This window comes from Bos mutus, chromosome 26 (genome assembly GCF_027580195.1).
Source record: "Bos mutus isolate GX-2022 chromosome 26, NWIPB_WYAK_1.1, whole genome shotgun sequence".
NCBI lineage: Eukaryota > Metazoa > Chordata > Mammalia > Artiodactyla > Bovidae > Bos > Bos mutus.
Window position 1 is genome coordinate 37032987 of NC_091642.1, and position 27013 is coordinate 37059999.

Genomic DNA, 27013 nt, shown 5'->3' on the forward strand with positions numbered 1-27013 from the left:
TCTCCTCCTGGAGAAGGGAAAGGCTACCCATTCCAGTCTTCTGGCCTGGAGAATGGACTATACAGTCCATGGAATTCTCCAGGCCAGAAGAATGGAATGGGTAGCCTTTCCCTTCTCCAGATCTTCCCAACCCAGGGATTGAATCCAGGTCTCCCACATTGCAGGCGGATTCTTTAACAGCTGAGCCCCAAGGGAAGCCCCATGGTATCAGAATCACTACCAAATTGATTATATATTTCTAAAAATAGCTTGTTAACTACACTGATTCATAAAATGTGTGACTTGTGATATTGACAATGAGAGAAATTTGCATAGATAACTATCTTTTATAGCATGAAACATTTCTCATTGACATTCTGAATCTCTACTACAAAGTGATGTGGGGGAAAAAAAGACATATCAAATGATATGACAAAAACAAGGAAATCACTAGATATGAAAGAATCATTTGATTTGAGCAATCAAAATATATGTTTTGTAATACACTTTGTGTTTTGAATTAAAATAGTAAATGCAAACATTTTGTTAGCATTTTGTTATATGAAGTTCTTTCTATCCCCAAATAGTGAATTGGGAGTTGAAATGCAAGTTTTTTATAGTCTTCATTCTGGAACAAATTCACATGACAGACAGTAAAGCTAATAGGTGATTTAGTTACTATAATTTAGGTTTTCAAGTTCAAAAGATAGCACAAAAAAACCTGAGAATGTAACACTGTATTGTTTTAGTCGCTAAGTTGTGTCCACCTCTTTGTGACCCCATGGACCGTAGCCTACCAGGCTTCTCTGTTCATGCAATTTCCCAAGCAAGAATACTGGAGTGGGCCGCCATTTCCTTTTCCATAGGATCTTCCTGACCCAGGGATCGAACCCGCATCTCCTGTGGCTCCTGCACTGGCAGGCAGATTCTTTACCACTGAGCTACCAGAGAAACCCAGTGCTCTTTTTAGATATTTTAGATATTTAGATATATAGTGTATATAAGTCAGATGGTTCAGTGGTAAACAATCTGCCTGCCAATGCAGGAGCTGAAGGAGATGTAGGTTCGACCCCTGGGTTAAGAAGATCCCCTGGAAAAGGAAATGGCAACCCACTCCAGCATTCTTGCTGGGATAATCCCATGGACAGAGGAGCCTGGCAGGCTACAGTCCATGTGGTAGGTAGCAAGAGTCAGACACGACTGAGTGACTGAACATACATGCAGGTATATATGTCAAACCCAATCTCCCAATTCATCCCACCCCCCACTTCTGCCAGTGGTAACCATAACTTTGTTTTGTAATCTGTGCCTGTATTTCAGCTTTGCAAGTAAGCTCATCTGAATTATTTTTCTAGATTCCATATATAAGCAGTGTTGCATGGTATTTGTCTTTCTTTTTCTGACTTACTTCACTCTGTATGACAGTTTCTAGGACCATCCATGTTGCTGCAAATGCCACTGCTTTCTTCCTTTTATGGCTGAGTAATATTTCATTATATATATGCACCGTATCTTCTTTATCCACTCCTCTGTTGATGGACATTTAGGTTGCTTCCATGTCCTGACTATTGTAAATAATATTCCTAAACACTTTTTATATGTTTGTTCCTTTTCACCACTACTGATTCTGACTACTTCAAGTCTTTCTTCATCTGTCTTGAGCCACTGCCTTTATCACTTCAACATGACTATTTCTTCATCCCCTCCAAACTACCATACACATTGAGGCCAGAGTAAACTTTCTAAAATATTCCTCCAGTCATGTCATTTTTTAGTTTAAAATACTTCAACAGTTCCCCAAAGCCTGCAAATAAAATATAAACACTCCCAGCTCTAGTCCCACATCTGATACTGTAGTAATCCATCCTGTTTTATGCCTTATGTGCCTACCATGCGCCAAGCTACACTGAGTGCTCTATATACATACATCACTTCATTTAATTCTTAAAATAAACTATGAGTTATTTCTCTCATTTTATAAATGAGGAAACTACAATTTGATTGCCCAAGGTCCTACTACAGTGTGTCAGCATCAAGACTCAAACTAAGATGTAAGTCTGAAGCTTATGGTCTTAACTACTACACTATACTGCCTCTTTTAGATTAGAACTTTTAAATGGAAAAATAAAAGGAAAAAAAATAGGTATAAATTTTGGCAGCTCTCAGACCATTAGAGCTCCACTATTGAAAACTACCATTGTAAAAAAGTTTGTAAAAAGTTTGTCATTCTGTTTCAATGAATACTCATTTGTATCCATTGTTTTCCAATGCTGAATGATAACAGTGTGTTATGTTGTACAGTTCAGAGAATACGTTACTTCTAGTTAGTTTTATGATTGCAGTTATAAGCTAATGTCTTTAAAACATATCTTTAGAAACTACAGTATAAGAGGCTAGTAGAGTATGATGAGGCAGTGGTTCTTAGAGCACATCAGAATCCCCCAGAGAACTTGAGTAAAGCCAAGGGTCCCATCCTCAGTTTCTAATTCAGTAGGTCTGCTGCTGCTGCTGCTGCTGCTAAGTCACTTCAGTCGTGTCCGACTCTGTGCGACCCCATAGACAGCAGCCCACCAGGCTCCCCTGTTCCTGGGATTCTCCAGGCAAGAACACTGGAGTGGGTTGCCATTTCCTTCTCCAATGCATGAAAGTGAAAAGTGAAAGTGAAGTCGCTCAGTCATGTCCGAATCTTAGCGACCCCATGGACTGCAGCCCACCAGGCTCCTCCATCCATGGGATTTTCCAGGCGAGAGTACTGGAGTGGGGTGTCATTGCCTTCTCCATCAGTAGGTCTAAGGTTGCATTTCCAGCATTTTCCCATGTGATGCTAAGGCTGCTGGTCTGGGGACTATACTTTGAGAGTCATTGGCTTGTGAGAAACACATACTACAGAGTGCTATGTATTAGGTATTTGTATTCCTTTCCTTTCCTTTGCTCTCTAACTCATATTCTCTCAGAACAAAAATTAAGAAATCTTTTAAAGAATCCCTATGCACAAGAAAAAAGCAGTATGAAACCTAAAATCAGGTAACTCTTTTACCCTGGCAGAACACACATTTTATTTACTATTTATTTACACATTGTTTAAATCCAAAATAGTGGTAGCTTACCATAAGAGACACACATACAACAAGAAAAAAACAACTGTCATTGGCCTCACTGTTTTGGCCTGAAAAATACCTATTTATTTGAACTGCCTTCATGCCTTTTTATGACTTAAAATTCAGAAGAGGTCCATACTGAAAATGATTATTGCTATTAAGTATATGAATTCAGAAAAGTGGATTTCAAAAAGGAAGACATGAAAGCTAGCATCACCACTCTCTCCTCCAGAGCATTCCCAATTACAAATATATTATATGACTATAATGCAGGGTCCATCTAGGTAGCCAGATATTTTCACTAATTTGGGAGTCAGAAGAACTGCTCCTTTATGACACATCTCATACTAGCTGGGTCATTCTGGATGAGGATGATATAGCCTCTTTGAGTCTCAGTTTCCTTATGTGCAAAACAAGGATATCACATTTCCCATATCTATAAATGTTGGGTATTGCCTTCATCACACCAGTTAAACGGTATTCTCTTTCCTATATAATTAATTTGGTTATAGGAACCAATAGATGTTTGTTGCTCTCCATTACTGAGCATGATACCAATTTGCTATTGCATTCTTTAGGTAGATATAGTGGCTCAGATGGTAAAGAATCTGCCTACAATGCAGGAGAACAGGTTCAATCTCTGGGTCAGGCAGATCCTCTGGAGAAGGGAATGGCAACCCACTACAGTATTCTCACCTGGAGAACCCCATGGACAGAGGACGCTGGTGGGCTCTGTACTGTAGTACATGGGGTCGCAAAGATTTGGACACGACTTAGTAACACTTTCATAGCATTATTTATTAATTCTCACTGATTTTGTTTGAATCTTCACTTTAAGCCTACTCAAGTAAAAACTATTAAGAATATTAGCTTTTTGACAAGTCAGTGAAATAAAGGAATATTATTTAGCCATTGGTAACCTGAGCAAGAGAGAAACTAAAATAAATAAGATCTAAACAACTAGAGAAAAAATAGAAGAGATACTGGTAAAACAGATTTAACAACAAACATAAGGTGAGAACTTTATTTAGTCCCTGATTCAAACATACTAGCTAAAAACAGACATTTGGGTGACAATTTAGAAAATACTGATATGGGCTAGAGAACAGATACTATGGAATAGTATTAATTTTGTTAAGTGTGTTAAACAATGAAATGTCCTTATTGTTTTTAGAAACACCTAAGTAGTGAGGGATAAAATGCCATTATTTCTAGAGTTTGATTTAAAATAATTCAGCAAATAAAACAGCTTATTATGGAAAAAGCATTTATTATGGTTAAATCAAAATGCTGAAAATACAGGAGTTTCTTTTCCTATTACCTCTACTTTTATATATATTTGAAGATTTACATAATGAAATGTCAAAAAATATGTACCATCAAATTTATATCAACCTAACCTAAATGTCCGGAGAAGGCAATGGCACCCCACCCTAGTACTCTTGCCTACAAAATCCCATGGACGGAGGAGCCTGGTAGGCTGCAGTCCATGAGGTCGCTAAGAGTCGGACACGACTGAGCGACTTCACTTTGACTTTTCACTTTCATGCATTGGAGAAGGAAATGGCAACCCACTCCAGTGTTCTTGCCTGGAGAATCCCAGGGACGGGGGAGCCTGGTGGGCTGCCATCTATGGGGTCGCAGAGTCGGACATGACTGAAGCGACTGAAAAAAAAAAACCCTAAATGCCACTAAAATGGGCTTGCCTGGTGGCTTAGATGATTAAGAATCTGCATGCAATGTGGGAGACCTGGGTTCAATCCCTGGGTTGGGAACATCCCCTGGAGAAGGGAATGGCAACCCATTCCAGTATTCTTGCCTGGAGAATTCCATGGACAGAGGAGCCTGGCGGGCTACAGTCTATGGGGTCAGACACAACTGAACAACTAAAACTTTCCTTCTACTAAAATATATAAGCCTTCCAACAAGGTACTAGTCCAATAAAGAGTCATGGCCTATAAACCAAATAATGTTTCACAAAAATAGCTTTGAAAAAGATACATTTCTCATTAGTAAACTTACCTCCGGTGTAGTGACTCTGAAAATTTAAGGCTGGCATAAATAAATTCTTTAACTTGAATATAAATATGAGGCACTGACTGAGACATGGGCAATTTCTTTGGGAAAGGTTGCTGTTGGAAGAAAAAAGAAGTTGATATTATTTCTGAAATTTTAGAAAAAGATATCCTAAACACCTCAAAAATGTAAAAATTAAATTTACTTCACATCTGAATTAATAGTTAATACCTGCATTTTAAAGTCTACTGTTATATTTCAATGTTATTTTTTAGATTTTAAGGAGAACCAAAATATTTCTGAAGAAAAAATATGGCAATTTATCTGTTTCTTAAATCATATTATCAGACTTCTAACAAGCACAGAAAGCAGATAACAATACCTCTACGTGTTCTGATGATAAGTATCCTACAGAAGATACATAACTACCTGTTTCTTTGCAGCCATAATACAAGAGTCAGTTTGTTGTGAAAGTTATGGGCCAGGTTCCTGGCTTAGTGTCATCAAATAATTCTAAGACTCCCTTCATTTGTTTGAATTGATGTCAATTCAAGAAGGTACCCATTTCATTCCATAACTCTTAGAATACCTTACAGCAGCTTTCTGGCCTGTATACCATCAAACACCAGAATGCAGCTAATGGTTTACAGTGTGCTTCTTGGTTAAAATGCCTTAACAGCCAACATCCACTAGCAAATTCTCAGCCCTAAAAGGTAAAACTCTTGAGGATTTTTACTAAGAGCCCTCTATTTACACTTTATGAAATCTAAACTTTACTTTTATCTTCACATGAATTGCAACTTAGTTTACATCATTGAAAGTACTCTCACCAAGGTCACCAATGACCTAGTAAATGTTAAATCCATGTGAAATGCCGGGCTGGATGAAGCACAAGCTGGAATCAAGACTGCCAGGAGATGTATCAATAACCTCAGATATGCAGATGACACCACCCTAATGGCAGAAGGTGAAGAAGAGCTAACAAGCCTCTTGATGAAAGTGAAAGAGGAGAGTGAAAAAGTTGTCTTAAAACTCAACATTCAGAAAACTAAGATCATCTGGTCCCATCACTTCATGGCAAATAGATGGGGAAACAATGGAAACAGTGAGAGACTTTATTTTGGGGGGCTCCAAAATCACTGCAGGTGGCAACTGCATCCATGAAATTAAAAGACACTTGCTCCTTGGAGGGAAAGCTATGACCAACCTAGACAGCATATTAAAAAGCAGAGACATTACTTTGCCAACAAAGGTCCATCTAGTCAAAGCTATGGTTTTCCAGTAGTCATGTACGGATGTGAGATTTGAACTATAAAGAAGGCTGAGCACTGAAGAATCGATGCTTTTGAACTGCAGTGTTGGAGAAGACTCTTCAGAGTCCCTTGGACTGTCAGGAGATCCAACCAGTCCATCCTAAAGAAAATCAGTCCTGAATATTCACTGAAAGAACTGATGCTGAAGCTGAAACTCCTAATACTTTGGCCTTGGAAAATCTCCTGATGCTGGAAAAGATTGAAAGCAGGAGGAGAAGGGGACGACACAGGATGAGTAGGTTGGATGGCATCACCGGCTTGATGGACATGAGTTTGAGCGAGGAGAAGGGGACGACACAGGATGAGATGGTTGGATGGCATCACCGGCTTGATGGACATGAGTTTGAGCAAGCTCCGGGAGTTGGTGATGGACAGGGAGCCCTGGCATGCTGCAGTCCATGGGGTCGCAAAGAGTTGAATATGACTGAGTGAGTGAACTGAACTGAATTGAACGAACTTTTCGTGTTAACTGATTTATCTGAAGAGTCTGACACAATGGGCCTTCTGCTTCTTAAATGACCTTTCCTTTTTTGGTATCTGTGACCTATACTGGTTTTCCTTTTATTTCTCTACCTTCTCTATATCTCCTCCTCTAGGTATGGTTCTATCCTATACCTTCTTTTCTTCTTACCATACATACTGTTTTTGGATAATCTCACCTACTCTCATCATGTGAGAGCCAATATCTCCCAAATCCACAATCTCGGCCCAATCTTTCTCCTGAAGTCCAAATGTGTGTATTAAGATACCACTGAACACGTCCATTTAGCTGTAACATTTGAGACATTCTCAACAGATCTCAAAGTGAAATAATCATCCCTTCTTTCTAAATCTGCTACTCTTTTATTTCCTATATTAGTGAATGCTTCCACCATCCAATGCAGAACCCTGGCTAGCATACTTGCCCCTCTATCTTCATCATCCCAAATAAGCAAATGATAATCAACTTCTGTCATTCTTATCTCTTAAATATCTCAAATCAAATTCCACAGCTATAACTCCCACTCAGGTCACCAATTTCTCTTGCCAAAATTACCAAAACAATCCCCAAGCTAGTCTCCCCACCTTACTCTTCTCCTATCCATTCTCCACACACTAGTCACAGAGATCTTTTTAAAACACAAATCTGATTAAGTATTTACTACTTGAAGACTGGGGGTGACTTCCTATAGCTGTCAGAGTAAAGGCTAAACTTCCTAACACTGTATAGAAGGTCTATTTATAGTCTGGCTGTTTCTACTTCATTTTTTGATCTTTATCTCTTGTACTTTATTACCTTGCCACTGATACTTTATACTACAGAATTACAGCTTTTTTTCCATTCTACTTGTCTTAATCCTTAGCATGGTCAACTTCTATGAATTGTAATTTCCTGTTTATTTTATCTATTCCTCTCTTGGCTACAAGTTCCTTGACAGTAGAGATGGAAAAACTAGCACATGGCACAGTGTCCATTAAACAGGAGGTAAATGATAAAGCCATAAATGAACATTTATTCTTAGGTACCTCCAGCAAAAAGCAGCTTACAAAAAGTTGGTAGTAAAGACATTTGCAGAGAGCAGTCTCTCTAAAACTGGTAAGTTCAACCTTTCCAAATGTAGGGACTAAATTAGGAGGACTACAAAAATCAAGTAAAGAGCTGCCATTCTTTAAAATCACTTTATAAACATGGAAGAGATAACTCACTTTCAATTAATGCTTTGCACAATAATTGAACAATATTAACTACTTCAAAGACATTTCAATAAGAATTTATTTTAATGACATTAAAGATAAAATGACTATGTTCTTATTTTAGCCAAAGGGTACTAGTTAAATTAGCACAGCTATCTGCAAAAATAGATATTTTTGCATGTATGTTCAGTCTTACTTTTCTCACTTGGTATTTCCACTGAAAATAGTAACTCAAGTTATTTGAAAGATAATTTTATATCTTTTAAAACTATTTTAATTGAAAATTATACTTAAGTTAGGAAAAAATAAGTATATACACAAACAACCAAGAGACTACTACAAAATAAGTTATGGGATTTCTAAGTTACCACATTTAAATTTTCCATGTGGCTTCTGCCTTAGTGATAGTTCTTTTAATGACAAATAATACACAAACCAATGAATACAATTCCTAACAAATTTAATCCTAAAATACCGTGGGATATACCCTACAAGCAAAGCCAAATATCCTTTTAACTATGAATCCATTTAGAATAGTTCAGTATAATTAGTAGAGATATTAGAGATTATTTAATTCAAAATTCTCATTAGACAAATAAGGCACAAATGTCCAAACAGGGTAAGTCACTCGCCCATAGTAAGCCACAGACAGATCCGGCACATGAATCCAGACCAAATCCACTGCTATTTTTGCTGTTGTTTAGTCACTAAGCCATGTCCAACTCTTTTTTTTTGGGGGGGGGGATTTTTTTTTTAATTTAATTTTATTTTTAAACTTTACATAATTGTATTAGTTTTGCCAAATATCAAAATGAATCCGCCACAGGTATACATGTGTTCCCCATCCTGAACCCTCCCCCCTCCTCCCTCCCCATACCATCCCTCTGGGTCGTCCCAGTGTCTTTTGTGACCCCATAGGCTGCAGCCTGCCAGGCTCCCCTGTCCATTGGATTTCCCAGGCAAGAATCCTGGAGTAGATTGCATTTTCCTTCTCCATAGGATCTTCCTAACCCAGGGAACAGACCTGTGTCTCCTGCATTGGCAGGTGGATTCTTTATCACTGAGCCACCAGAGAAGCCTAGTGTTCTCTTTACAGATGCTATATCCTGAACACATTTATTACCAATAACTAAAACTAAACCAAGCCATGAGACAAAGCATATTCTTATAATATTTCCTGACAAGGATCTTTGATTGGGGCTTCAAAAATACAGAAATAGAATAATTAATCTGGTCTTCTGTGTGTATTTAGAATACAATTAGGTATATGCAATGGCAGCATTAGCTATAATCTAAAAGCTATGCATTTAATTAATTGGTCCTATATTTAGTGACTGTTACACACAATTTGGAACCAGTCTGTTGTTCCATGTCCAGTTCTAACCGTTTTATAGGGTCGCAGAGTTGGACACAACTGAGCGACTGAACTGAACACATAATTTGAAGCTGGAGCTCCAATACTCCGGCCACCTGATGCGAAGAACTGACTCACTGGAAAAGACTCTGAAGCTGGAAAAGACTGAAGGCAAGAGGAGAAGGGGATGACAGAGAATGAGATGCTTGGATGGCATCACTGACTTGAGGGACATGAGTTTGAGCAAGCTCCAGGAGCTGATGATAGACAGGGAAGCCTGAAGTGCTGCAGTCCCTGGGGTCACAAAGAGTCAGACACAACTGAGCAATTGAACTGAAATGACACATAATTTGCTTTGTCTATGTATAAATGAATATAACATAGAATTTTAATAAAAATTTATTATATTTACATAAAAATTTACAGTCACAATTCACACAACTCACTGAGAATTCACTCTTGTTCATTATGAAGGGATAAAAATATAGAAAAGAACTAAATTATAAAGTGTTGGAAAAATAACAAAAAAGATTAAGGGAAAATATCAAGAATGAGGAGAACTAAAAAGGTGATATGAGCAGGAAATACGATATCCTTTTCTCATAAGATCTAATTCTACCCAGAGATACTGGATTGGTACAAGCATGTGTGTTTTTGTGTGCATGCACACACACGGGCAATCAGGTATATTTACAGAATATTCTAATGCTGGAAGAAATTTCAGTATTTCAGCATTTCAGCAAAAGAAATTTCCTTTCTCTATCCTATCTTTTGTTCACATCCTAATTCCAAAAATATACATTCTTACTTCAGAAAAAAATCCAGATGACTATTACCTTCATACACCTCTTACTGAACCAAGACAAACTTTTTTACATGAGTACGTTTCTAGAAAAAAAAAATTAAAATTAAGATCTTTCACAGTAATGCAAATTTCATAGAAATTCTCTCTTTCCCTACAAAATTCTCTTATTCCTATAATCTACTCAACATGTTTAATTTGGAACCCACCCAACATTTGTAACACCTGCTCTGGGAATCCACCTAACATTTGGGACAACTGCTCCTAGTAGCCCCAGGAAAAGTCCCTTCTTAACCTCACCAAAATAACAGTAGTAGTAACATAATCTTTAAAAGTTAACAAAAACATAATTAATTTTCTCAAATAACACAACAGTAACAACAAAAGCCTCAAAAGAAGCTATTCTCACAATGTCAGGTTAATATAATGTATTACTGATTAATTTATTTTGAAGAAAATTCTTGAAGTAAGAACAAAGTTGTACCTTTTCAAGGTCTGGATCTTGAAAGGGAAATTTACTTATGATTGCTCTATATTCTTCTTCACTAACAATAGGGATGGGGCTATAATTATCTTCTTCAAAAATGTCCCTGTTAAGAAAGAAGACAGAATTGAAAATTTAATATTAGAAAATACACCAATAGAGTGCTATAGAACAATAAGAAAACCCAATAATTACAAAATAATTTTTTGCTTGTCAGTTAAGGGTATAAATAGGAAAACAGTGCCTAATCACTCAGAATTCTAAAATCCAGTATCAAATAAGTGTCCTTCAAAATTAACGTGTGATCCTCTTTCTACCTGTTTATTTTACATCCTTCAGTACTTCAATTCCTTAGAACAGTTCCCAACATGATATAGTCTGAATGAACTAACTACAACTAAAAATGAGTTGAAGAGTATCCCAGTCATATTTCTTAACAGGAACAACTCTCAAGTTCCACGTCTTCTGTGTTCTCTTTCCAACTAGATCATAAGCCCCTCGAAGATGAAAACAATGTCTTCCATTTGTCTGTCTCTCACAATGCTGTACTTAGAAAAGCAGCTTTTACACTTAGTAAGGCAGACACATTTACTACTCACCAAACATCTATGTGCTTTCCTTGCAAACAGGCAGTCATATGACTAGTTTCAGCCACTGGACTGTGAACACAAGCTACATGTGTTGCTTTAAGTCTAAAGCATTTATGAGCTAACTGTGTGATCCTCTGTCCCATGGTGACAGGAGAGACCCCCCCATGTCGAGAAAGTAGAATCACAGATGGTAAAAGCCTGAGTCGTGGACTACTAGACCCACTATAAACTTCTGTGTGAGAAATAAAATGCCTATGTTTATCCAATGAGATTTTGTGTACTTTTGTTAGTAGCTTAACTCAGCCTTACTAATATACCTGCTGTCCAATCAACTTCTTTATAATCAATAATTCAGTCTGATTAGTATTTCTTGAGCACCTATTATGTGCTAGTCTCTGGGCTAACTATAATGAAAACTCTCTACCCCCATGAAGATAAAAGCAAGATCTTTGTTCTCAAGCCTAATAGCAGAGAGAGATATACAAACAGATTATGTTTATAATGATGTTATGCAGACAATAAATGAGGTACAAGTTTCAGATATAGGACAAAGGAAAAAAGCAACTAACTTTAACAGACTAGGTGGGGGATATCTCATGAGAAGTTTTACAGAGAAGCTATGGGCTGTGTAGGGGTTTTACAGATAAAACGAAACACTTCTAATGAGATTATGGGAGAATAGCATTTCCAAAGGATGGACCATAACATGCAAAAACATAAGGCATGAAAAAGTACGACTGTGGGGAGGGGCTGAATAAAACCACAAGTATGCAGTATTACTGGAGTATAAAGTATGCAAGGGACATGGTTTAAAATAAGGCTGGGCAGGTGGACAAACTGAGACCCAGATTTTATCCTATAGGCAATGGAATATCATCTGAGGTTTTAGGCAGAGGAATATGATAGGAAGAATTTCACATAGTAGGAGGAAAAACAAAGAAAAAGACAATAATGAACAGAGAGAGGCCAGGTAGAAAGATTGAATGATCCAAATAAAGAGCGATGAGGATTTGAATTAAAGCTGTATTTGTGGAGGCAGAAAGGGAGTGGCAGAAACAGTTTTTAAGAAGTAGAATAGATGGGACTTACAAACTAAATGAGGATTATGAGGGAAAGTATAATCCTAATGAATCTGTGGTTTCTAGATAAGGAAAATGGACAAATGATATATATCTCACCTCATCACAGACATCTGCAGAGGTAAGGAACATAAGAGAAGGATATGGTTTGGGCAGTACATAATGAATATCTAATTGATAAATGGCTCTGGCATCTTAATGAGAGGCTGGAAATAAGTCATGTACCTGTGGTGCAGCCATTGTGGAAAACAGAATAGAGGTTCCTCAAAATTATTTACCATATAATCCAGCAATTCCACTTCTGGGTATATGCCCAAAAGAACTGAAACAGGGACCCAAACAGATAACTGTTTGTCAGAGTTCACAGTGGCATTATTCATTAATTGTCAAAAGGTGAAAACAACCCAAATATCCATAAGTAGATGAATGGATAAATAAAACATGATACACACAATGGAGTATTATTTAGCCTTAAAAAAGGAATGATATTCTGACACATACTACTACACCATGGATAAACCTTGAAGACATTATGCTTAGTGAAATAAACCAGACCAAAAAAACCAAACAAATTCAGACACAAAACCCAAACAATGTACGAACTACTTATATAAAGTAACTAGAGTAGTCAAATTCAAAGACAAAGTAGAATGGTGATTTCCGGGATGAACCAGAAGAAAAAGAGGTTGGGAAGGACTGTTTAATTGGTACAGAGTTTCAGTTTAGGAAGATAAGAAAGTTCTGGAGATGAACAGCGGTGATGGTTTCAACAGTGTGAACATAATGTCACTGAACTATACATTCATAAAAGGTTAAAATGGTCAATTTTAAGTTACACATATTTTACCACAATAAAAATATAATTATAAGCAATTTTATTGCTAAATGCAAAAACAATTACTTCATAATTTGGCAATTTTTTTCTTACATTAAGGTACCATGGCTTAGACTAACCTGAAAACTCCAGCCCATTTCTTAAGCAATGTTTCATTGTATTGATCTCTTATTTCAAATAAAAGGTCAAAAAGTCGATTCACTGGAAAACCATAACCCTAAAACACACACACACAAAGCAGATATACAAGTAAAATAATTAAAGATATTCATTTTTAAAAGTTCAGAATACTAGAGAACTGTTTGAAGTGATCACTATATCAAATTGTATGCCATCTCAATAGTATGAAAAAAAGATGTCCTTTTGCCTTTCTACTAAGTTGCACCAGTTAAAAAAAGAGTCTAGAAAGTTTTATGAAGCTGGAATTATTTTTCCATTTCTTCTCTCTCTTTTCAGTCTGGATTACATTGTTAACCTTAAAAAGTATTACAAGTCAGAATTGAAGGAAAAGTTCAAGATTACTGATCCACATAACTGCGTCTTGGGAAGCAGTCTCTAAATAAGATAGAAGAAAAAAAGAGAATACATGCTGTCTGAAACACTGTACTTTCAATTCAACGCTGACTTTGTGGTACAGGGAAAAATGATCAAATAGACACTCCAAAATTTTATTCCTTTGCAACTCCAAATCCACTGAAATCAAAACCATATTAGGACCAAACATTTCTGCTCACATCAGAGTTGTCCCTCTTCCCCTTCAAGGCTCACCTCTTCATCTTTGGTCTTGATCCTATCTCTTCCTGAAGGAACTGATCCATGGATCAGCTACTCACTCTATTGCATTTTTAACTTCCACTACCTCCTTTCTCTTCACTAAATAAACTTGCTAAATTGCCTCCCATCTTTAAAACAAGAACAACTAAAGGAAACAAAAAAGTCCTCCTACAATTTTCTGTGCCCTGCAGCTGCCTCCTCTGTCCTTCCCTAGCCAAACCTACTACAATCTAATTCCCACCCCTATTCCTTTGTTGAAACTGCTGTCAATAATATCATGGAGTATCTCCTAAATAATTCTATGATCTCTCATTCTATCTTACTTCTGTTTCTTCTGCTTTTAACACCACTCTCTCTTTGTTCTCCTTTTATCTATGAGATATCCTTCTGGATTCTTTTTCCTTCTATCTCCATCCTTCAATTTTTTCTTCTAGCTCTCTAGGGCAATTTCAAGTCAATTGACTTCAAACACTACGTTCACTGACTATTCTCAATCTGTATCTCTAGCTAGACCTCTATAAATTCTAAATATTTAATTCCAACAGCTATTAGACATCTCCAGTCCACCAACAAGCACATTAAACTCATATCTTCCTACTAAACCAAGTGTTCTTCCTACTTCCTATTCCTGTTAATAGTTCTATCATCAATCCAATTTCTCAGGAAAGAAAACTAAATGTTACTGCTGCTGCTGCTAAGTCGCTTCAGTCGTGTCTGACTCTGTGCGACCCCAGAGACGGCAGCCCACCAGGCTCCTCTGTCCCTGGGATTCTCCAGGCAAGAACACTGGAGTGGTTGCCATTTCCTTCTCCAATGCATGAAAGTGAAAAGTGAAAGTGAAGTCGCTCAGTTGTCTAAATGCCCCCAAAACAAATATCTAACCACTCATCAGATTCTTTTGATTTTACCTCCTTTACAAATTTCATTCAAATCTATCATTTTTCTCCATCATCTACTACCTTTCTTTCTTCAGAAATCTTTCCAGTACCACTGTTTTATTTTAGGTCCTTAACATCCCCTGCCTAGATCACTGTAAAAGCTTTCTAAACTGAAATTCCAACCATCTGTCTCTCTCAACTCACTCTATTGCCAATTCATAAAATTATCATCTAAAAGTGCAAAGCTGATCATACCATTCCCCTAGAGGAGGCTTACTAAAGCCTCACAAAACATGCCACAATCTGGCTAAAACTACCTAATCAGCTTTTATTACCACTCTCTACCCTTCTTTGCTTACATTTAAACATTACAATTTCTAACATCACAAAGCTGGTCAGCCAGTTTCATGCCCATCATACTATTTGTTGTCGTCATTCAGTTGCCAAGTCCTGTCCTACTCTTCGTGACCCTATGGACTGCAGCACACCAGGCTTCCCTATCCTTCACCATCTCTCGGAGTTTGCCTAAGTTCATGTCCACTGAATCAGTGATGTCATCCAACCATCTCATTCCCTGTCGCCCTCTTCTCCTTCTGCCTTCAATCCTTCCCAGCATCAGGGTCTTTTCCAATGAGTCAGCTGTTTGCATCAGGGGGCCAAAGTACACCATACTATACTATGGTGAGACAGTATAGTCAGTTACCTATAACTGACACACGCTATTTGCCTGTCATTAATGCCTCTTCCTTCATATCTACTTGCTGAACTCACATTTCCTTCAAAATCCAGCTCACATTTCAACTTTCCGTATAACCCTTCCCAACTCCTGGAATCAAAGTTATCATTCTATCTTCCAAGAGCCCAAAGTTCTTTAATATATTACTAAATTAGTATGTCTTATTATACATCTTATTTGTTTACAACTGAATTTCTTAAATCCAAGAATCTTTATGTCCCTATTGTTATACTGATTTATATATCTATATTATCTAGCTGTTAGCACATAGCAGGTGCTCAAAAAAGGTTAATGAATGAATTGATAAATGCTTGCTTTTCATTTGCTTAATAGGCAATAAGCAGAACTATGAACATGCTATGTTGTGTTTTGATTTTTCACTTTATTGTTTAGTTAGCTTTGTTTTAGGTGATGAAATAGTAACATTTTAAAAAGAAAAATTCCCTTAGGATGGTAAAGTACCAATTTTTAAAATGAACTATTGTGCAATATGCTTTAAGATTAATTAGAAAAGATCATTCTTAATTCTCTCAACTTTTCAATTACTAAGTACAACTTAAAAAGCCAGCATTTATTTAATTCAATGTAAGATCTACCTAATAATCAGCTTGTCAATTTACAGCAAAATGAAAATATGGCACGATTTCTAAATAAGCAAGAACTGATTTGTTTTCCTCAACTTTATTTCAAAGCAGTAAGATCAGAAAGGTATATTTACAATCCATCAATGTTACTTTTTGAATGCCTCTGTAACCTGAATATTGCCTACTACTCTTTGATTCTCTGCAGAGTTCCTTGGAACCATACCAAATACTTAATCTAAAACTGAAATCTACAGTTGTACTCAAAATGCCAATTCAAGAACAGTCTGTACGGTTTTTAAAAGAGAGATAAAGAGTTTACACCAGAATATAAATCAATGCTGCTACTGATATCAATCAATGCTGCTATTGTTATCAAAAACAAAAACCAACTGAGCTAAATTTTGTACTTTAGTGACGTAGTTGATCTACATTCTGACAGAAATTTCTTTTCATTATTGATCCATAACAAACAATTTGTTGACCTGGGGTCCCCAGACCATATTTTGAGTAGCAATGCTTTGAGTAAATAAGGACAGCAAAACTCCAAGTTACTTAAAAATAGTCCCCAAATATTAAGGCAGTCTTTAATAAAACTTACTAAAGTTTTTTTGCAGAGAGATCAGTATTACAGGTACATTAGTCACAAAATTTATGAAAGAAAAAAAGTCCCAAATTATTCTGGTTTTATAAGCTGTAAAAACTAATGAAGATATAAGGCAATAAAATAATTTACTAAATGAGCTTGTGATATTATCTCCTTAGGTTTAAGAATAAAATAGATAACTATTATTCTAGGATGGACTCCTGTGATAAAACAAATAGTTTAGCATTTCCTAAAAGTAAAGGTCACTCAGTTGTATCCAACTCTTTGCGACCCCATGGATTATACAGTCCATGGAATTCTCCAGGACAGCATACTGGAGTGGGTAGCCTTTCCCTTCTCCATGGGGATCTTCCTAACCCAGGGATCGAACCCAAGTCTCCCACATTACAGGCAGATTCTTTACCAACTAAGGCACAAGGGAAGCCCCAGCATTTCCTAAAGCACTTTATATGAACCTCTACATCGAAAAGATACTCTAAGGGAAAAAAAAAGATTTAAGAGTCAGATATGTTGGGAAAATGCTACATAATCACCTTACCTTTGGAAATGTATGCTATAAACTTGCTTCTAGCAGAAAAATCTCTTTTACTTCACTCCGCATTTTCTAAACATTTTTGACCATACAACTAGTATCACACTTTGGAAAATGTTGGTCTATATTTCACAAAAAGTTATTCCAGCTGTAACAATCCCATAAATTTAAGCATGGTTGAAAACTTATCAACCAATCAAACATCTATCAATCAATCAAACATCAAAAATCCCATAAGTTTAAGCATGAAAACTTCATCAATTCTTTATTATCTGTGATCAAAAATCAGGGACAAGTTCAAAACTTTGATATTGATAACCACAAAGACAATGAGTTTTCAGACAATTCAGTTTTAATCTTATGTTAAAAAGAAAAAAACTCCAAAATGCAAAGTAAAGTGATCTGCTTACAGTCATAGCACACTTGAAATTAGGAAGGAAATGAGTACATACAGCTTTCAAACTAGCGTTTATTTTCATATATCGCATCACATTTAAAACTCAAAACAATTCTGAAAACTATTAATTAATAAATTCACTTTCACAAATGAGGATCTGAAGTTCAGAAAACTTGTAAACATACAATCAGTCAACAGCAAAAGCTGAACATAAACTCGGGTCTTTGTGATTCCACAGCGCACGTTCACTCTCCTCAGGCAGAACTTTAATATTCTAATTTCTAGTTCAGGGTTTTTCCCATTACATTTGTACTTTTTTTTAACTGCAAAAATACTATATCTACTCCAACAGAATGACCAATATTTTAAAAGATGGTAATATTCCCTGATCTCTGTCCAAGCTTCATAATCAGGAAAGCAGTAGTATGAAAAGTTCTAAGTGATAGGAGAATATCAATACATAAGTAAACATTTGATTATTGCTAATTTACTACCATTAAGCCACAATACAAGAAATGAGTATGGTCTACACTATATTTTGAATAGTTTTATGTGCTCAAATAGCCATTAACTGAATATCAGATTATCACCCACCTGTAGAGTATCTGCAAATATTACAATGAGATTCTTCAGCTCCAGAACAAGATCAGGATCGGTGCAATAAGACTGGGAGAATGAAGGGTAAGTGGGGGTAGAAACACAAACAAACACACACACACACACACCAGAGTCACTTGGTTAAAAATTAAGAAATAAAACTTGAAAATTTTTCCTTAAATTTGCTTGACTTACAATAAATTTCAAGTCTTGATTATCAGATTCACATTTGACTTCCTCTATTCACTAAAAAATTATTAGGGAAAGATCATGACATGACAAACCACTTTAGGTACTATATGAAAAGAAATTTTCCTGAAATTTGCACACACTTACTTTGGTCAAAGCAATGATGCTTGTATTTCCAAAAAAGTCTTTAGATTTTAAAGAACTAGTTATTTCAAATTGAAAAAATGGTTTATATTTCTACTTTTCAATTATTTATTTATTCTATTATAAAAGAGATGCAATCAATTATATTTTTCTAAGTGACAATTTAAGTATTTTCTTAGTAATCCATCAAAGGAAAATAATTAATTTCAAAAGGATAGTGAAATTCACTTGTGCTCCCTTAATAGCATTTAGTAAGATTGTAAATATGATATATTGCATTTAATATAATATGATTTCATACACGATGTCATGAAATCAATAGGAACATACTACAATATTACATATTCTTAGCTGGTCAGAATATAAACCATGATAAAATATAATGTTCTTTATTATATATAATAGAAAAAGTTGTAGTTCATTGGACAAATAGTGTACCCAGAATCTATGTCCCTGATAAGTAAAAAAAATAAAATGTATTTATAATCTAAGTATCACTTAAATTAATAATCTTTCTTCAAAATATTTTCAATCTCTATTCTCAATAACAAAATTTTAAATAATAGATTATAAAATTTTAAGTTTGGGGAAATTTTACTGAAGGCAAACTTCCAAAACTATCTTAAGAAAAAGTGCACACTAAGAAATTATTAATTTCATTAGTCCTTATAACATAATTTTTACTTCCACAAAAGGCATATTATAAAAATATTTTATCATTTTACCCTTCTTCATAAAAAAGTTTTCATTACCTAAAGACTCACTACTCCAAATGAGTTTAAATTTTGACAACTGCACATTATTTTTAGGACATTTATAAGTGTACTACTGCAAATAAGCTATAAACATTCAAGAACAAGTTCTATTGAGTTTTAATGGTGGAGTTTATTTTGGAAACAAAGAATGTGGAATGATAATTAAAAACCCTTTCTTCATGGTGCTTTTCAGTGATCTAATGAAGAGGTCAGTTGAGACTAATGAGAACAGCATAATTCTCCATCTTCTATAATGCTGGACTGAAAGTGTCTTCAGAAGCCCCAGTCAGTTGCAAAATCACAGCTCAATATTACCACACAAACAAAAGCCTAACATTACTGCCTCCAAATCTGACAATTTTCAAAAAAATGTAGAACTAATGAAGGTACAACTTTCTTTTGACACTATCCAATTCATAAGTTCTTGAAGTAACTGAATTAAAAATTTAGTAACATAAATTATCTAACTTACTGAATGAGCTCTAAGGACAGCAATTATCTTTGAGAGGGCCATGTTCCAAAGTTCATCAGTGTATGCCCTGGTTACTAATCCTTGGGTCACATGTAAAATGTGATCTTCCACCACAAAGAACCTAAAAACAGCAATTGCAAAATAACGAGTTGAAACAAAATTCAAACCTAAATAGAAAATAATTAGTTTTGACATTTAACACAGTATCAAAATAATATTTGTTGCCATATTAGATACATACCCTACAATTTGAGTGAAATATCTTCTATAGCCATCAACTGTTTCATGCTGTAAATGAAAAATAAAAATCAATTTAAAACAATAGATATCAGTAACATAAAAGTAGCTGCAAATCAGTACAACATTTGTTAACAAATATTTATTGAGAGTCTACTATAAGCGTATATTTTAAGGCACAAGGGATACACTGGTAAATAACAAAAAGTCCTTACCCTCATGGAATTTGCATTCAAAAAGAGACAAAATAAGCAAATTAAAAAGTCAGAACCTTCGTCTCAGTAAGCTAATTCAATCCACTATCATCTCTCACTAGTCCTATTACATCATTCTCCTACCTAGCCTTCCAAGCTTTCAGGCTTGTTTCCTCAGTCTATTCTCCAGACAGCTGCCAGAACAATACTTTTCAAAATTAATCAAATAAATACATCGTTTCCTAAACACCTTCTAATGATTTTTTTATCTGATTCATAATAAAAGTCAAATTCCTCTGAAATGGTCTACAATTTCCTATTGTTCATAATTTTAACAAAAAGAAAATATTTGATTATTTGAATTTCGTAAGAGCTTATTACATAAAATATTTCAATTAAGTTCAAATATTGTATTTTATTTCATGAAAGTGATCAAAATTTTAAAACATCTGGATTTTTTTTCAGGGAGGAGGCTGTTATTACACTTTTGGCTTAAAAATACTATGATCAGGGAATAGAGTCTACATGACACAAAAGTTGGATATGTCTTGATACCTGCTTTATAACATAGTATGTTGTCACATTTTACAGTGCTCAATATGTACTCTTAAAAAGTGTTTTTACAGGTGTGAAACAGAATTCTTTTTTTTTTTTTTGGCTGTGCTGCATGGCTTCTGGGATCTTAGTTCCTCAATCAGGGATCAAACTGGGCCCATGGCAGTGAAAGTACTGAGTCTTAACCACCGGACCACCAGTCTATTCAGTTCAGTTCAGGTCAGTCACTCAGTCAGGTCCAACTCTTTGCGACCCCATGAACAGCAGCATGTCAGGCCTCCCTGTCCATCACCAACTCCCAGAGTTCACCCAAACTCGTGTCCATTGAGTCGGTGATGCCATCCAACCATCTCATCCTCTGTCATCCCCTTCGCCTCCTGCCCTTAATCTTTCCCAGCATCAGGGTCTTTTCAAATGAGTCACCTCTTAGCATGAGGTGGCCAAAGTACTGGAGCTTCAGCTTCAACATCAGTCCTTCCAATGAACACCCAGGCCTGATCTCCTTTAGGATGGACTAGTTGGATCTCCTTGTGGTCCAAGGGACTCTCAAGAGTCTTCTCCAACACCACAGTTCAAAAGCATCAATTCTTCTGCACTCAGCTTTCTTTTTTTTTGTTGTTTTTAATTTTATTTTTAAACTTTACATAATTGTATTAGTTTTGCCAAATATCAAAATGAATCCGCCACAGGTATACATGTGTTCCCCATCCTGAACCCTCCTCCCTCCTTCCTCCCCATACCATCCCTCTGGGTCGTCCCAGTGCACTAGCCCTAAGCATCCAGTATCGTGCATCGAACCTGGACTGGCAACTCGTTTCTTACATGATATTTTACATGTTTCAGCTTTCTTTATAGTCCAACTCTCACATCCATACATGACCACTGGAAAAACCACAGCCTTGACTAGACGGCCCTTTGTAGACAAAGTAATGTCTCTGCTTTTGAATACGCTGTCTAGATTGGTCATAACTTTCCTTCCAAGGAGTAAGCGTCTTTTAATTTCATGGTTGCAATCACCATCTGCAGTGATTTTGGAGCCCAAAAAGATAAAGTCTGCCACTGTTTCCCCATCTATTTGCCATGAAGTGATGGGACCGGATGCCATGATCTTAGTTTCCTGAATGTTGAGCTTTAAGTCTATTAGATAAGCCTATTATTAAACATGTTCTGTATTCTTACTGCTATTCTGTCTAATGGCTTATAAGATACTGAAGCATCCACAATGCTTATGGATTTTTTAATTTACCCTTTTAGTTGCAGCAATTTTGCTTTAAATACTTTAAGTCAATGTTATCAAGTACTTATAGATTCAAATTAACATTTTTTATCAGCTCTAAGATGAATTTTTTATAACTTAAGCTTTTTAAATTATATTTAACTATATACTGTTTCTATTCTTCTAATTGTTACAGAAATTACATTATGCATACTTAAATAATCAAACTCTAAAATTAATTAATAATTTTATTCTTTTCTGGATAATTCCAAAACAGTTCAGTTTCAATAACTTCCTAATATTTATTCTATTCACCCTAATATTTATGCTATTGTTATTGTGCATTTTGACTCTATCTCGTTTTAAAGATAAGATTCTATCTTGTTTTAAATTCTATCCATAATACTGTATTAATATTATTTTCTATAGTCAACACAGGTTTATCCTCATGTTTATACTTTCTTTGCTATTCATTTCTTTTAGAATCTCATTTTTTCCATTTGGCATCACTTTCTTTTTGACTACAGTCTTTTCTTTCCTTCTAAGGGTATCTCGGTAACAAATTCTCCTCCTCTTTGTCTGAAAATGTCTTTGTCCTTGTTCCACTGAATAGAGAATCTCGGGTAGAAAGTTGTTTTCCTTCAGCATTGAAAATACTCCACTGTCTTGTTTACTTGAAAATAACCTCTTCTCTCTGGGTATTTTTAAGGTCTTCTCTTATCTTTGTTTTTAAAGTTAAATTTATTGTTATAATTTACATAAAGCAAATTTTACATATGAGAGTCTAATGAGTTTCAACAAATATAGACATTTGTGAAACCACACCAAAATCAAGATAGAGAATATTTCTACCTCATAACAAAGTTCCCCTTATGCCCCTTTGTAGTGAATCACTCTGCCCAATCCCTAACCCTTCACCACTGATCCCATTCTATCTTATAGTTTTGCCTTTTCAAAAATGTCATATAACACAAATTACACTATATGTAATTTTTTTGTATCTGAATTTTTTCACTTCCAGTAATGCTTTTAAAATTTATCCATGTCAAGAGGATCCTGAGATACACCAAATATGGACTGTGAACCAGGCAAATCAAAATGACTGGCCAAAGGAAACCCAGAAGAAATGCCTGATACAAGTGATTTCAATTGCCACGAGACAGTGACTCAGGGACCCTCTCTGTGAGCTCACCTGTGTATCTATCCACACATACTATACTCCTTTTCCTCCTAATAAACACTTTACTTGTTTAAAAAAAAAAAAGGATTTATCCATGTTATTGCATGTATCAGTTCCCTTTCTACTGCTAAGTATATAACATTCCATTATGTAGAGATACAACAATTTGTTTATCTATTCACTACCTCATAGACATTTGAAATGTTTCTAGTTTCTGGTATTTATGAATAAAGTTACTATGTTGCTAAGTCACGTCAGTCGTATCCGACTGTGCGACCCCACAGAAAGCAGCCCAACAGGCTCCCTCATCCCTGGGATTCTCCAGGCAAGAACACTGGAGTGGGTTGCCATTTCCTTCTCCAATGCGTGAAAGTGAAAAGTGAAAGTGAAGTCACTCAAGCAGCCCAACAGGCTCCTCCGTCCATGGGATTCTCCAGGCAAGAGTACTGGAGTGGGAATAAGCCACTATGTAGATACATTTTCAATTCTTATGGGTAAAAACTTAGGAGTGGGATTTCTGGGTCATATGATAAGTATTTGCTTAACATTATAACAAATTGTCTAACTATTTTCCAAATAGTTACAATTGGTACAACAGTCATATCTATCAGAAGCCTATGAGAGTTCAAGTTGCTCTCTGTGATATTGTCTAGATAATTTCTTCAGGTCAACTAAGAGAATTCATCAACTGTTAAAAGTTGTTCACAAAATTTTTCATTTTGGCTCATATATCTTTACTAGGTGTTCTACTTGATTTTTTTCACATTTTTTTGGTAATTTCTTTATAGTTTATGGCTCCCTATTGAGAAGGGCAAGCTTTTCTTTCTTTAAATATAATACTGTTATTTTATATAAAATACTGTTATTTTATATTCTATGCCTAATAACTCAAATATTGAAAGTCTTTTACAATTTATTTCTGTTGTCAATATTTCTAAAGATTCTCACTTGTTCAATAATTAGTTCTGAGTATGAGTTGTTAATTTTCCTATTGAAACTTTAACTGTGGATACTCTTAACTTGGTATGAAGGTTCAGAGAAGATCTGCATTTGCTTCTAACAGACACCTGGAGACAAGATCAAAATGGAACGACTTTAAATTTTCAGCCTGAGATTTTTTTGACGATCCAAGTAGAATGAAATTGGATTGCAAACACATGTTAAGAACTGCTTCTTATGAATTATTAGGGATTTTTTTCTTTGTTCACTCAGCACCAGGATTTGGGATAGGCAATTTTCTTTAGTATGTTTGGCAGAAGGACCTGAGAGATTTTGCAAGATGGCTTTCTCTCTAGGTCATTCCAATAATGAGCTATAATTCTTTGGAGTCTCAGCCTTGTAAAGGAGAGAATCTCTCATCACCTTCTTTGGGTGACTCTGGGCTTCTGCCTCTATACTTCTACATCCTTAAAACTCATGCTTTCCCATTTAGCAGATTCCCCTTAGGGAAAAAGCTACATTTAGTGCTTCATTGGGACTTTACCCCAGGGTTCAGTGGTAAAGAATCCACCTGCAATACAGGAACCACAGGAAACACAGATTCAATCCCTGGGTCTGGAAGATCCCCTGGAGGAGGGCATGGCAACCAACTCCAGTGTTCTTGCCTTGGAGAACCCCATGGACCGAGGAGCCTGGCAGGCTGCAGTCCCTAGGGTCGCAAAGAGTCAGACATGACTGAAGTGACTTAGAACCCACGCACAGTGTTTCATTATGTCTGTCTGGATTTGTCTTCATTTAAGTTTTCCTATTTTGTTTATCAGAGAAGGCAATGGCACCCCACTCCAGTACTCTTGCCTGGAAAAATCCCATGGATGGAGGAGCCTGGTAGGCTGCAGTCCATGGGGTCGCTAAGAGTCGGGCACGACTGAGCAACTTCACTTTCACTTTTCACTTTCATGCACTGGAGAAGGAAATGGCAACCCACTCCAGTGTTCTTGCTTGGAGAATCCCAGGGACAGAGGAGCTTAGTGGGCTGCCATCTATATCTTACATTTAGGTGTACTGGGGTATAAGTTATATCAGTAAAGCTCTTTTTCATGTGCTGCTTCTATGAGCTTCCACAAATGTATCTAGTCACATACGTATCACCATAACCAACATATAGAACAGTTTCACATTGACTTAGTAGTTTTTTTACATTATGGATTATTTTATTTCATTTTTTCCTTATTTTTCTACAGCAAATATGTCACAATTTTATAGCCAAAAAATACATGTATTCTTAAGAATGACTGATAAAAATCCCACAAACATAGCCCCTCCAGATTACTTATTTAGTCTCTGTCAGGACTATACTTTCCTATGTGATCCTCAGTGCATGTAAAAGAATTTAAGATTTTAAAAAAATGTTTTATCCAGCATCTTTAGTTGTTTTTTTCAGTAGACTACTTAATTAAGGTACTCAGTCTACCACTGAAGAAGGCAACAGCACCCCACTCCAGTACTCTTGCCTGGAAAATCCCATGGACGGAGGAGCTTGGTAAGCTGCAGTCCATGGGGTCGCTAAGAGTCGGACACGACTGAGTGACTTTACTTTCACTTTTCACTTTCATGCATTAGAGAAGGAAATGGCAACCCACTCCAGTATTCTTGCCTGGGGAATCCCAGGGACAGAGGAGCCTAGTGGGCTGCCGTCTATGGGGTCCCACAGAGTCGGACACGACTGAAGCGACCTAGCAGCAGCAGCAGTCTACCATACTGTCAGAAACTAATTACCACTCCCTGACATTTCATATTTATTGACTTTTCTTATTTATTATAGTCTGTATTCCCTAATAGAATGTAAGCTCATGAGAGAAGGGACTCATCCATTTGAACTACTGTAACCTTCACACCTAAACCAATTACTGGAAGTGGTAGGTATTCAATAAATATTTTCAGTGGAATCCATGCTCTGAAGAAATTAAAGGGGTTAAAAACTGACAACATAATCAATTCAAAATTTCCATATACTTACCATATTTGACTGGGGTTGCAATACCAGTCTTGCCTGTTTCTTTCTTTGTTTTCGGTAATAATTTTCAAATGTTTCCTCATCACCCTAAAATAAAATCAGTAGAGTAATAAAAACACACATAACACAAACACATTTCTAAACAGATAACTTCTTTATTCCGTAAGGGTCATTTTTCAGTTTCTAACAACTAGAATTAAAAGCGGAATGGTATTTCACATTGAATACCAAGAACAAGATTTTGGCATTATAGTTCATAGGCAGTTACCTTGTTTGGAGTCATGACAATTAAGAAAACTAAAGCCAAGTTCCCACTCCAGTATTCTTGCCTGGAGAATCCCATGGACGGAGGAGGCTGGGGAGCTACAGTCCACAGGGTCGCAAAGAGTTGGACACGACTGAGCGACTTCACTCACTCAAAGCCAAATTCAAACAATTTGACAGTTGCCCAACTTATCACTTAGGCTTTATACATTTTTGACTGACCAAAGAAAATACGGCTGTCAGTGAAGGAAACTAAGTAGGAAAATTAGCTATCAAGTCTCAACTTCTGAACATGTTGTATAAGAACTACACATATCTCACCACAGGACAATATATTGTTTCTAACATGGTTTACCATTAATCTGCATCCAACAACAGCCAGGTATACATTATTCTTAAGTTTATATGGAACATTCTCCAAGATAGAGCATTGTGATGCCATAAAGACAAGCCTCAATAAATTTAAAAGGACTAGAATCATATAAAATATGATCTCTGATTTAATCAATGGGATTAAATTAGGAATCA

At 36.0% G+C, this 27013-nt stretch overlaps 1 protein-coding gene across 1 annotated transcript in view; it reads right to left on the minus strand.

The window, feature by feature from the left end:
* Window positions 1-27013, minus strand: part of EXOC6 (exocyst complex component 6) — a 176851-nt gene that overhangs the window by 95527 nt on the left and 54311 nt on the right. Inside the window, 7 exon segments of the mRNA XM_005890631.3 lie at window positions 5100-5209; window positions 10721-10826; window positions 13344-13441; window positions 18324-18395; window positions 19887-20007; window positions 20128-20174; window positions 26225-26308. Of these exon segments, the coding sequence (XP_005890693.2) occupies window positions 5100-5209; window positions 10721-10826; window positions 13344-13441; window positions 18324-18395; window positions 19887-20007; window positions 20128-20174; window positions 26225-26308 (638 nt within the window).